The sequence below is a fragment of the Paramormyrops kingsleyae genome, chromosome 10 (genome assembly GCF_048594095.1).
Source record: "Paramormyrops kingsleyae isolate MSU_618 chromosome 10, PKINGS_0.4, whole genome shotgun sequence".
Classification (NCBI taxonomy): Eukaryota; Metazoa; Chordata; class Actinopteri; order Osteoglossiformes; family Mormyridae; genus Paramormyrops; species Paramormyrops kingsleyae.
Window position 1 is genome coordinate 28,993,189 of NC_132806.1, and position 12,925 is coordinate 29,006,113.

General features: G+C 37.8%; 1 protein-coding gene across 1 annotated transcript; it reads left to right on the forward strand.

The window, feature by feature from the left end:
* The first annotated feature begins 328 nt into the window (after nucleotides 1–328).
* On the forward strand, nucleotides 329–10,838 carry LOC111836436 (transcriptional activator protein Pur-alpha-like). The gene is made up of 2 exons (XM_023797701.2): nucleotides 329–471; nucleotides 4,571–10,838. The coding sequence occupies exon 2, from the start codon at nucleotides 4,659–4,661 to the stop codon at nucleotides 5,517–5,519; it is 861 nt and encodes a 286-aa protein (XP_023653469.1). The 5' UTR covers nucleotides 329–471; nucleotides 4,571–4,658; the 3' UTR covers nucleotides 5,520–10,838.
* The last annotated feature ends 2,087 nt before the right edge of the window (nucleotides 10,839–12,925 follow it).

A 12,925-nucleotide genomic window follows, 5' to 3' on the forward strand; every position in this document is an offset into this window, starting at 1 on the left:
TCAGCAAAAATAACGATACTTTTCAGAACCGACACCGCAAATGTGCTTTTGTCTAAGCAAAACGGACATTTTCGAGACGAGGCAGCGATGCTCTCTCGTTTAGGTCGATCCAGACTTCGGATTTTTGGATTTCCAAACCGTGAACTTCAGGCGCCCAACCCTCTCGAACCCTATAGCTGCAATACCTTCCTCGTCACAGCAAGAGGCGTAAGACTGCTGCAGTCCCGGGGAACTCTACGTGCTGACGTCAGAGAAACAAACGTGCGTCGTTATAGCCGTGCGTGCGTCCGTCTCCATGCCACGACTCGCTATTTCATTCCATCTTGTATAGCAACTGATGCTAGGAGTTTAGTAGCGTCAGTAATAGATGGCTGCCCAGTTAACAGTACTGTCCTCCTCTTGTCAGCAGTGGTAACTGCCGGCGACGGGTTGTCCAGAGGCTCTGAGCGCTCAGCCTGTAGAGATACTGAGGTAGGATTTACAGAACCTTGTCGCTGTTTAACCCATTTTATGCATCAATAAAATATTTACAGTACCTTGTTGTCAAATTGCAATCGAAATAATCGCTATTGATATACCTCGAATTATTGTTTTTAATATTCACATCCCTATTCACGTGCGTACTGCACTTCAAATGTCCTGGCGAAATCTGTCATGCTTTGCATAACACTGACCTGTGAAGAGCTACGTATCAAACTTCCAAAATGTTTAACTCTTCATGTAAGAGATATTGAATGGTGACAGTTCGGTGGCAGGTTCAAAAGTCAGTGTTTCGCGTGACAACATCACTTTCGAAAGAGAGTTGATGCAATTGTATGATCGGGCACACATATTTTTTATTCCCGCCCAGAATTTCAAAAAGAGAAAATCCCGAATGAATCCATGTTCTTAATAACCGTCAAATCAAATCTTCGATCAGCTTTAAAAATTAAATGATGATCATTTCTTGCATACATATATGCATACATACATAAATACATATTTGCTTATATATACACTGTGTATGTATAATTAATTAATCAGACTCATTAATTGTAAAAACATTTCAGCTTGTTTTTTTTAGGTGATTATGCGTAAAAACGTGTTGAATTTGACTTTTGATAACACTGCCTAAACCATTCAATTTGTTCCTTATAGATTTCAGATTTTGCCTCTCTCGTTATCCTCCACTCATTGTAAACAATCTCGGAGTAGTATTCCTTAATTTATTGTTATTTAGGACGACTGAAGTTAACGGTGTGAAGATCCAAAAGTCCAAAGTCTGGATTGACCTAATTGAGAGAGCATCGCTAGCTTTGCTTAGACAAAGGGACATTTTTGATATCGATTAAAAGCATCCTAATATGTGCTAATTTCCGTCATTGGCGATTATCTCTGTTGTTTTTATCAGATTGTCAACCCTAGACGAATGTCGGGCGAATGGTTTGAAGTGTCAAACGTCAGCGCAGTCACGACACAGAGACCTATTTGTTTAATATTAGACTTGCAACTTTGGTATTGGACAACTGACCAACTAGATGACTTTGACAATAGATAAGCAGATATGAGAGAGAACTTCACTAGAGAACTCTGCTTAAAATAATTTAAATTGCGTTAATGCACCATTCAGTATAATTAACTAGTGCTATTATACTTCAGATGTTTTTTTCTAATATCTAAGTTTAATATACGTCTTATAATTTGAAACCTATGATGTTAAAGTAGACAACTGCAGTCGCGCATTTTATCTTCACCAATGTTTCATTAATATGTCTTGCAATAAAATATGGCTTACATATAAGAATGTTTTATTGTGTTATTGAATCAGTTTTTCATAAATAAGAATGAATTTGCTTGTTTGTTAAATCAATGCTTCTTTGAATTAAATACTTTCAAGTAAAGTAATGGTTACCTGACTATGTGTTACTTTAGGAAGCGGGCCTGTAATTTATATATATTTGTATTCCATCACTGAAGCAGGCCAGCCGGTACAGTAATTGATAAGTGCTGTATAGTTCTGCCTAAACTATCAGGTTCAAATCCCTTACTGTTCTCCTAATTGACATCGCTTCGGCATATGCTTTAATATATATGTGCTATAAGCAAGGTCAGACTACATATTAAATTACTTGGGTGATTATTGTCTACGTGCAGTGACATGCACGTCAGTACATGTTCAGGATGTCATCTGTCAAGTAGGGTGTCTCATTTTTATATTATGTTAATTGATGACTTGTTCTAGCATTCTAGAAATCGTCATGCATTGTTTTCTAAAACTAACCGGTCAGTAGTTTAGCAACTTGAAATGAATTAAACACAGAAGAGAAGTTTTCGAAGATGGTGTCTGCACATGAACTCATTCTAAATATATTGAGTTCACGACCTAGTCGGCTATACGAATTATCATTGGCTAGTTGGTAATCGAAGAATATTATGAATCACTTAATTGTCCTCTGAATGGTCTGTATATTTTATAGCCAAAAACGTGTGTAAAAAAATTGTGCCGGAAATGTTTTGAATGACAAATATTGAATGGCATTACATAAAATAAAAATTGTATTAATAACTACTAATAGGGCCTAATTATTTTTTCTAATTGTTACTACTGCTTATTGTTGCTGTGTTCACCTCTTAACATTTTTTCGCTCTTAGTTCTTTTTTAATATCGTCGATGATTACGTTGTATTTTGAACTATTTAGGATAGTTCTTATTTATTTTTATGAATTATATCAAATTTCAGTCAAAAAAGGGATTAGATGACTATGGATTAGATGACTATGCATGGGTCACTTCCAGGAAAAAAATTCGAAGTGTTAGAAAAAGCAAATTAAGAAGAGACTTATTGTCCTTGTAAACCTAAAATGTCTTGACGGGATAATTAGGTATTACTTGCATTATTTTATAATCCACTTGCCTTCATGCTTCATCATCATCATCATCATCATAATTGTTATTGTTACATGTATTATTATTACTAATATAATAATTATAATAGTAATAATAATAATAATGCATAATAAGAATTATAATAAATGAAGGAGTGGAAGATTAGGATTAATTTATCAAGTAATGAATAATTCATTTGACAGGGATATTGTGTTGCAAATATATGCCGTATTTTTCAATCAAGTTAAAAAAAGAACTATTGTCATTAACAGTTGTCTTGACAACATTTTACTTTTTCATTTTCCGATTTGTCAGTTGGCTGCAGTTTCATTTAGTCTGATCTTCCGACTGTGAATAAGTTCTTTAGGACTGTCAAGGTCCTAAAGAAAAAAAATCATTAATGATTTACACGAAATAAGTTTGCTCTCCCGATTGCATGTATACCTTTGTAATATACGTTTGATGTATGATATGTGTGAATATTCGAACGGTAATTTCAGACTGTAGGATAGGCGTTTCTTGGTTTATTTTATGGGACACAGTTTGTTGTTTTAATACAATACTGAAATAGTTTGTTTCAGTGTAAGACTGCGATTTTAAATGTGACGGGAGAATGACTGTAATATACGAAACAATCTAAATTTTGCTAAATTCAATTATGGGCAGGTTCTGGCTGCAAAACGTTTAAAAACTAGAAACATAGCATTAGAAAACGTTATAATAACATTAGGGAAAAAAAGTTTCTCAAATCCAAAATGAATGCATTATGATTATCATATAATGTAGTGTTATCAATCGTACATATTTCACAAATAGTACAATATTTAGGGTAAATATAAAAACAATGTAGATGTTTTGCAGTCTTTTGTTTGTCCATATGCGATTTCATCTAATCGCCCTCTCTCTGTGTATATAAAATTTTAATGGAATTGTTATTGTTGAGATGTGATCCGACCTCTCATCGCGCTTGGATAAGTAATTGTTTAAATGCTCAGAGAATCTATACAATAGGATGATAAATGTAAAGCAATTATTTTTCGAGTAATTGTTAAAAATGTAAAGCAGGCTTATTCTGTCGTTACTGGTTTATTTAATTTTAAAGTTGAATAATCAGTTAACTCTGGAGACCTTTGACGTTGTTAAACGTCTTTATTTGCTAACTGAACTGATATACGGTTTAGGTAATTCCCAATGTCCGTAAGACTCTAATCTGAAGACACACAAATAGCTGTATTCTATCGTTATATATTTTTGTTTTAAAAATTGTGGTTATTAACACGATATTTAAAACTAAAAATAATTTCGTTCATCTATTTTTTGTAAAGACAGTATTTTATTTTCTCGGCGCACTAAATTGTACTGTTTAATAAGCTCGACGCAATGCATTTAAATTGGAGTCAGTTTTAAGCATATATCTATATGTATACTCTTATGTCGATGTATAGGAACTTACATTTTGTGACATAATTATTACTCTAATAGTAGTAGTTTGGTAGCTGGTTAGTGGACGTGTTTGTCTTTTATAATAGATATGACAAAATATTAACCTTCACAAACAAACTGCGGACAATTATGTTTGTTTGTTTATTTATGTTTTATAATAAGAAAGGGCGGTATATTATGTAAATCCGACCAGCACAAACGCGCTGAGTCGTAGTTGAGGGTATTGAGGATGTTTATCAGGGTTTCGCTGTTTCTCCGCAGATCTCGCGAGAACAGCGGCGACGCAGCTGACTGGCAGTTGGGCCGCAACAGGCAGGGCTGTGTGAGCAGCGGGCACGGAGGTAGCATCATGGCGGATAGAGACAGTGCGTTGGAGCAGTCAGCAGCAGCGGCGGCGGCGGCGACAGCTGCGGGCCCCCTGCACCCATCTCTAGGAGGGGCGGGTTCGTCTCCTGGGCTGCAGCATGAAACGCAAGAGCTCGCCTCTAAACGAGTCGACATCCAAAACAAACGCTTCTACTTGGACGTAAAGCAGAACGCAAAGGGTCGCTTCCTAAAGATAGCGGAGGTTGGGGCCGCAGGAAACAAGAGCCGCCTCACTCTCTCTATGTCGGTTGCTGTGGAGTTTCGGGACTACCTGGGGGACTTCATCGAGCACTATGCTCAGTTAGGGCCCAGCAATCCGGACAAAGTGCAGGACGAACCGCGTAGGGCACTGAAGAGTGAATTTCTCGTCCGGGAGAATAGGAAATATTACATGGACCTTAAAGAGAACCAGCGGGGCAGGTTCCTGCGGATCCGGCAGACCGTCAACCGGGGGCCCGGTCTGGGATTCGCTCAAGGCCAGACGATCGCTCTTCCCGCCCAGGGACTCATCGAGTTCCGCGATGCTCTGGCCAAGCTGATCGACGACTACGGGGTGGAAGACGAGCCGGTTGAGCTGCCGGAGGGCACCTCGCTGACGGTCGACAACAAGCGCTTCTTCTTCGACGTGGGCTCCAACAAGTACGGCGTCTTCATGAGAGTCAGCGAAGTGAAGCCCACGTACCGCAACTCCATCACCGTGCCCCACAAGGTGTGGTCCAAGTTCGGCCAAACGTTTTGTAAATACGCCGAGGAGATGAGGCACATCCAGGAGCGCGAGAGGCGCGCGTGCGAGCAGCATCCAGAGGAGCCGCGCGCCGACGACGACGACGGCGACGATGATTGATAATCTAAATAAATTAATGACAGAACTATAGGAGGAGAATCTATTAAAAAAAAGAAGACAAACTTATATTAAGCGGTCATCGTTTAACCAACAAGAAACCTTCACAGACTGACAGTTACGGCTTTTCTCCCATCGCTGGATGTTACCCACTTATCCATCATTAAAACAGTAAGCGGCTGCTACAGTAACGGCATATATGAACTGTGTTTCGTACTTGATAAAAAAGCCTAGTGTTTATTTCCCTACTTAACGAACATTTTTACACGTGTAAGCTATTAAAGAAATTTCAGTGGTCAGACATTGTGGTGTTGAGATGACATGGAAAAGTAGGGCTTTTCGTGTATTACGTTTGACTTTAGCACAAAGCAAATATTTTAGAAACTTTTTTTTTTTTTACCAAAACAAGTCTTTTTAAATAACTTATATTAATATATTTACAACCATATTTACGTATGAGTATATACATTTATAAAGAGAACTGAAATTAAACTGCAGTGGACAGTTATGACCCGAAAAAAAGATAAAAATGTATTGTGCACAAAATAACGCCACTAGGAAAGGGCTTTAAAGCGTCCTGTGACGGTATTTTTAATTTTTTGTGTTCTTGTACCAAGAGTCTACCATATGTGATTGAAAGCTAGGCATGTCGGTGGTCTGTTGTAGCATTATGCAGAAATCTCTATAGAGTTCAAGGTACCTAGAAACTCCGTGTGTTACAATATGCATCTCTGCCTCAGCTCTGGACTCATTCAGCTGGTTTATGTCTTTTCTGTCAACGGGAACACTTTTTAAATGGCACTTGCAGGTTTATTGCTTTTTCTGAATTGTCCACCTGGTTTTCAAGGAACATGTGGTCCTGCGGAAGGAGTTTGTCCACCCTGCTATAGGCATACCTGATTTAGAGGTGCAGAGGATTGCAGAGAGTCTTGGGGCTGGAGGACTGTCATATACGCATTGCTGTTCTGATTACTAAAGTCACTGTTGTTCTTATCAGATTGTCAACCCTATAGAAATGTCGGGCAAATGGTTTGAAGTGTCAACTTAAAAAAAAAAATATATATATAAAAACTATGATTTTGTGAATCAGATATATTTCAGTCCTTAAGAAACACCCACGTTTTCTGTGGGTAATGATGAAACAATAATTTAAAGGATATTCAGCATTGAAAAAGGAGACGAGAAGGTCCAGTTATCAATGCTCAGGTAGACGGGAAACTGCTACCGGTGCATGTTGAGGCTCATAGAGCATAGGTCTACGTTTAAACAATCTGGTGCCTTAAACAGTGCTCATGTTTACATACTGATTTGGTGTCCTGGAGGGCTGTTTTATTTTTGTTTGCGCGTGATTGCATTTACCAGACCTTCAAAAGAAAAAAAAAACCCAAAGATGGTTTGTTTTGTTTCATTTGTTTTTCATGATAAAAATGTTATATTCCCTTAATTTATTAATTTGCTTTCCAAGAAGGCCGCACGTCATAATGGGAGCTATCGTGTTAGGTGTATTCGCCTGTGTTTCCTTTTCTCTCCCATGCGCAGTGTGCAAAGAGCACAGGAAGTGAGCGTGCAGTGGTCTGGAGACCGCAGCTCACACGCACCTTCTGTGTTCTGTGCGTGAATCATTATGACAGTGTGTGCTGTATTATGTGATTAAAAATCTCCAGTAGGGGATCTATTTGATTTTTGTTTTTTCCCCGTAAAAGAAATTACTGTGTTATTTTTCATTTTGAATGTTTTGGTTTATTTTTCCCCACAAAAATTTCAGTGCTAGATTTTGTTACTCTGTGCAATATTGTATGTGCCAATGTTGGCAATTAATGTATATTAAATATTTGAAAGCCTGAAGCTGATTTTTCTTCTTATTCTTTGAGGGGAAAACATCAGCAGTATTTAGGGTTACTTCATCAGTATCAGTAACTCACTTATCAGTATCTGACAGACGGCAAATCCCCTGTACAGCTGGAGTGCGGCTTGTGCTGCTTGGAGGGTTTGTCTCGCTCTCTGTCCCTCAAGCTAGGCAGGCATCCCTTGTGTGAGAATATGTAGCATATCGTGTCTTAAAGAATAAAAATGAATGGCACATACAGTTGAGACATGCTGCTGTGTTACCTGGTATGCATCAAGTAAAAAAAAAAAGTTTACAGAAATATGTATGACTGATCCTTCCATTATGGAGGTTTTGTTATGTTTTTATTTCTGCATTATATGCTTCCTGTTTTATTTTATTGATATTAATGTTTATAACACAGTTATACCAATACAGAAATACATTTCATTTATTCAAAACTAACATATATATATATGGGGAAATCTTGGTACATATAATTTTAAGTTTCCTTCAAATGAAATTGACTAACTTGTATTTTGACAAATACAGGTTTATGAAGGTTTGCTAAATATGACATAATTAGCCTTTATTTGAAAGCGTTTTTTAAGTATGTTTGCATGTGTCTTCAGTTTTAATGGGGACTGGTCTGTAAATGTTGCATAAACAGGGTTCAATCAGTGTGGACCTTTAGAAATTCTATATTAAAATTCTCTATATAAATGCCACAATTCTTGGGTGAATACTGGATCGACTGCAACTGTCATCACTAACAAAGGTCCTGGTATTTTCTATGTGAATCTTGCTTTCTGTTATGTCTGTTTTATGTTCAAATATATGTACTGCTTCTATAGCATTACTTTATTTAAATGTTTTGACTGAAGTCAGCTTTCTGCTGCAGCTGGATGCAAGCTTGTTTTTTTGTTTGCTGCTATTTATTATTGTTATTTTATTATTATTATTATTATTATTATTATTATTGTTGGCATAGTGGGTAAAGAAAAGGGATTGTATTTGATGGTCAGTATTTTGGGGGGGGAAAACTACCAGTGAGTAAGAAATAACTATTCCCATGGGGTTCCATATGGTCATCTTTTTTAATACAATAGTTCTGTTCTGGAGCTCTAAGCAAGGCTTGAATTGATTAGACAGACAGATAGTCCTGGGGGGTCCAGGAATCCAGCAGCCAATCCAAGTGACCTACAGTATGGGCCACTTACTGGTATAGAGGTTACCCAGCACTCACCTTCCAGCATGTAATCACTAAAGCAGTACTGGTCTCGCAGGTCAAGTAGCAGAATGCAGGAGGAACCCTTTACAGTTCACGTTAAAAGGATGCAGCACAGTGTGTCTGATCTCTGTCACAGGTGCTTTTTTTTTAATTTTTTATAAATGTGTAACGTAGTTATCTTACAACTCTCTATGCTGTCAACTTATTCATTATATGTGGGTAAAAATATCACTGCTCTCATTGCTACTCCATGTTTGTGTTACATCACGTCTTTTTTCTGTGTTTAATTTGTACTTGTATGGAAACCACTTGGAAACAATGTCTTACTCTTAGTTGTTTTCTGACATAATCCTATAATGCCTCAAACTAATATCTGAAACATAACAGCTTACCTGCTTGCCTTACTGTTGAAAACAGTGGTAATTATTGTGTAATGACCTCACAGGAATTACATGCAGTGACTATGAATATGTGGCAGATGTTTCCAATTGTTTCTGGATGCTGAGGCTGAAACTGTTTAGAACCACTAGACTGTTTTGTGTGCCATCTTTAGCATTTAGCCACAGCAGACCCACCTGGAATATATTTTAAAAAGGGAATATATCCGGTTATCTGTGGGCGATTTCTTTTTTTAAGCTTTGTGTGGTCTCCATCCTTGCTAACTTACATATATTGCCTGTCTGAGATGTGCTGTGAGCTCATGCGGGAAATTGCTTGTTGAATTCTAAATGCACACCCTGACCGGAGAATGAAGGGTGTTCCACTTAAGTAGACATCTTGTCACTTATAAAGCACATGCCCCCCCCACTTTTACTATTGATCTGATGTACCATGTGCTGCCTCTGTACTTCCTGCAGGTACAAATCACACAGTAAATAAAACCATCAAAGTTGTGTACGCATCCTAAAATAAAACATTTTGTGTCAGTACTAACACATTTAGCTAAAATGAAGAAGTAAATTAGTCTTTTTTTTTAATTTTCATCAGCTTAGGTGCTACTAACTCTCTGGTGCTGTGTTGCAGCTGTTTTTCAAAATGGCTGCTGTCATTTAATATAGAGCAATTTTCTATTCTTCTCTTAGATATTCAGTGCCTTCAACAGGCTATTGAAAGTTAAGTTCCAGGAGGTTTAAAGTCAGTAATATAGCAACAGACACCATGTGCCATGTAGTACAACATATGTAATGCATATCATGCAACGTTACCACTTTAACCTATTAATACCCACTGAAGCAGATTTATCGAAGTCTCTCTCCGCTGGAATTTATAACTCACATGTGAATACTTGTGCTTTCATACATCAGATCTAAATGTTACATGATTTGAGTATCCAGAGAAGCCAGATTTATTAACAAAACACGACAGAAAACAAAGCACAACAATGATTAAGATTCAATGTTGATGGTAACACTGAAATGAGGATCTCTGCCGTCACTAATAAAGTGGGATCATCTATTGGATTGATGTCTTGCTGCTTTAATGAGAACGGCAAGGGCCTACAGAGCAATTTCTGTGATTTTCCCATTTACCCAGTATGCCTGATCTATAACGCCAATCCCTTGTGAGTGACAATGGGAGTTACTTACTTACAAAGGCTGATTTCACTGTGTTGTTCTGTGACTGTGAGTGCATACGCGTGTGTGTAAAGCATCAGAGAAGTGTTTAAATTTCCACACCGTATTCACGGATTCTCTTAGGCTGTTATACTCCAATTCCAATTATGCTCCCCCCCTGCCCCCAAGGAAAACAAAAAATCTCTGTGTAAGATGTGCATACATATGGTTTGTTTATTATGTATGATGTCCCTCTATGAGCAAATATAACTAAAATAGTTTTATCTGTAATATTTTATACTCAAAGAACTTAACTAATGGATTAACATTTGCACTTTAAAATGTGAAAATTCCAAATATTTTTGATAGGTCCTACACAGCATAGGAAATACTTTCAAGGCTTTGTGTCTTTACTGTTGCAGAAAAATATGCCAACTTTCAGTAATATATTTTGTCTTGTGCAGTTTTATTAAAGTGTATTGCATGATAAAATACTCTGATTATTTTAAATGGCTTTGTCCAAATAAGCTAAAAGTCTTAACAATGTCTTTCTGGATACTTATATTTTAAAGAGTTTATTATTGAATGGTTGCCTTTCCTGACCTGACTGTGGTACTTTTCTGGTTTAGAATTTTTTTTTTGTTTTCATGCCGCCTCTGCTTTTGTTGCTGCTCTATGTACATTCATCTCATTAAATTTCCTTTGAAACTTCAGTGGTATCAAGTCATCTTTTTAATAAAGGAAATTACTTATAATAAGCCAAAATACATGTATTTTAAATCAATGAGTTCATATCTCAAGTGCAGATAACCTTGAAAATGGATCAGGTTACAGAAATAGTCAATGCAGTAATTCAGATGCTCCCTGGGTGATCGCAAATAGTTCAAGCACATTGTTGGTACAGCAACACTGCTGCAAGCTTCAGAAATATTTACACATTGACATAAGGTGCCATTTGACTGTGTGTGATATTAACCACCATTTAATGTATTGGCGACAGAATCCCACTTGGGTTGGTACTTTCAATCTAAAGAGACAGAGGTCCAGCAGTAGATAGACTTCAGATTGCATGGAGGCCCTTATAATGCCAGAAGACCCTCCAGTGCCCCTGACTGAAGTGCCATATCTCCCAGTACTTTTCAAGGAACTGAATGCTAAGTAGTAATATGCTTTTGGATTAGAACATCTTCATGAATTAAGTTATATGTATATACACTGATGAGCCAGAACATTATGAACACATAATGTCGACTGTCTATTAAAAATTGTGCATGTCAAGGTTTGGCATAGACAACTCTGGAAAAAATGAAGAGACCACATTCACATTTTTAGTTTCACTCACTTCTCAATTTATGGGTATGCTTCTGTGTAAAATATACATTTTTTTTCCAAACTCCAACCCGGGTCTTCTGCTTCTCCTTGATGAAGGGCTTCTTCATTACTTTATGGGTCTTCAGTCCTGCTTCTAGGAGCCTCTTATGAACTTGTCTTAGCAGTGCACTACACACAACTTAATGCTTCCCATTCTTGTCACTTGAAATCATCCTTCAGTTCATGGGGCACTGTCGGATAAGTTGACAATCATCTCTGGCATTAGAAAGTCACCTCCACCCTCTGCCTGGCTGGATTTTGGTCGTTCTCAGTGTGTCCTATTTCACCTTGTTCTTGTGTACTGCTGTCTTAGAAATCTTGAGCCTGGAAGCAACCTGCCTCGCAGTGTTGCCTTCTGCCAGCAGAACCGGGATTAAACCAGGATTTAAAAATGCAGATTCTTAAAAAATATGGAGTGGCATCTTAATTTTTTCCAGAGCTGTATTAGATGGTAAGTTAACGTTCAGTATTGTGTGTTGTGTCACATTCCTCCCATGATCGTTCTCAAAACTACCTGCCATTTGTGTCACAGCCTTGTTGGGTTGTGCCACAAATGATAGCCATCATTCACTTCTCGCCACAATGAGTCATCGCCACCCAACACCCTGTCAGTGGATCTTGGGTTTTCCCTTCTTGGACCAGTCTCAGTAGGTACCACAGCTAAGAAGCCTTGGCATTTCTGAGATGCTCTTACCCAGTCGTCTGACCATAATTATTTAGCCCTTGTCAAAGTCACCCAGATCTTCATCCCTGCCAATGTCTTCTGCATTAGACATGCTGACTAGGAGCACCAAATGTTATAGCTTACTGTCCAATACACCCCAGACCTTGACACGCACTGTTTATACTAGGTAGTCAACATTATTCAGTTCAAATAGGGATGGTCATAATAATGGTTTTGGCTCATTGGTGTATATTTACATTAAAATTTTCCATGACTGTTCCCCTGCCCTGTGCACTATGCTTTCTGGGATAAGTTTAAGGTTTAAGGTAACCCTGTACTAGGTAAATAATGGATGGATGGATGGATGGATGGATGGAAATGTTGAAGCTGATTAGTTTCCTTAAAATCATGTTTGCTAATAGATTCAGGGAAAGACATTTAGAGCTACCTGGTCAGGTTTACCAAACAAAGACACAAGCCAATGCTATGACGTACAAAAAAGCGATTTACAGTGTCGGGATCGAGCAAATGATTTTTTTTTTCTTCTTCACTGTTAGCACGTAATGAAAGGATCATCATTCTATAAACTATGAACAGTGTTTTAGAATACGAGAGGCACCAAACATCGATGCATTTCGTAAATATTTCTGATTGAAAAGCTGAATTCGTCATCGAACAATGCTCAGAAAGTGCATGTTTGCAACACAACCGGCAGCCAAGGCGTCGATCGCTGTCCGGGGTACTGAAGATAACGCTGTGATCTCA

Excerpts from the sequence above, each read along its gene's own strand:
- LOC111836436 (XM_023797701.2), top strand. The coding sequence starts at position 4,659 with ATGGCGGATAGAGACAGTGCGTTGGAGCAGTCAGCAGCAGCGGCGGCG.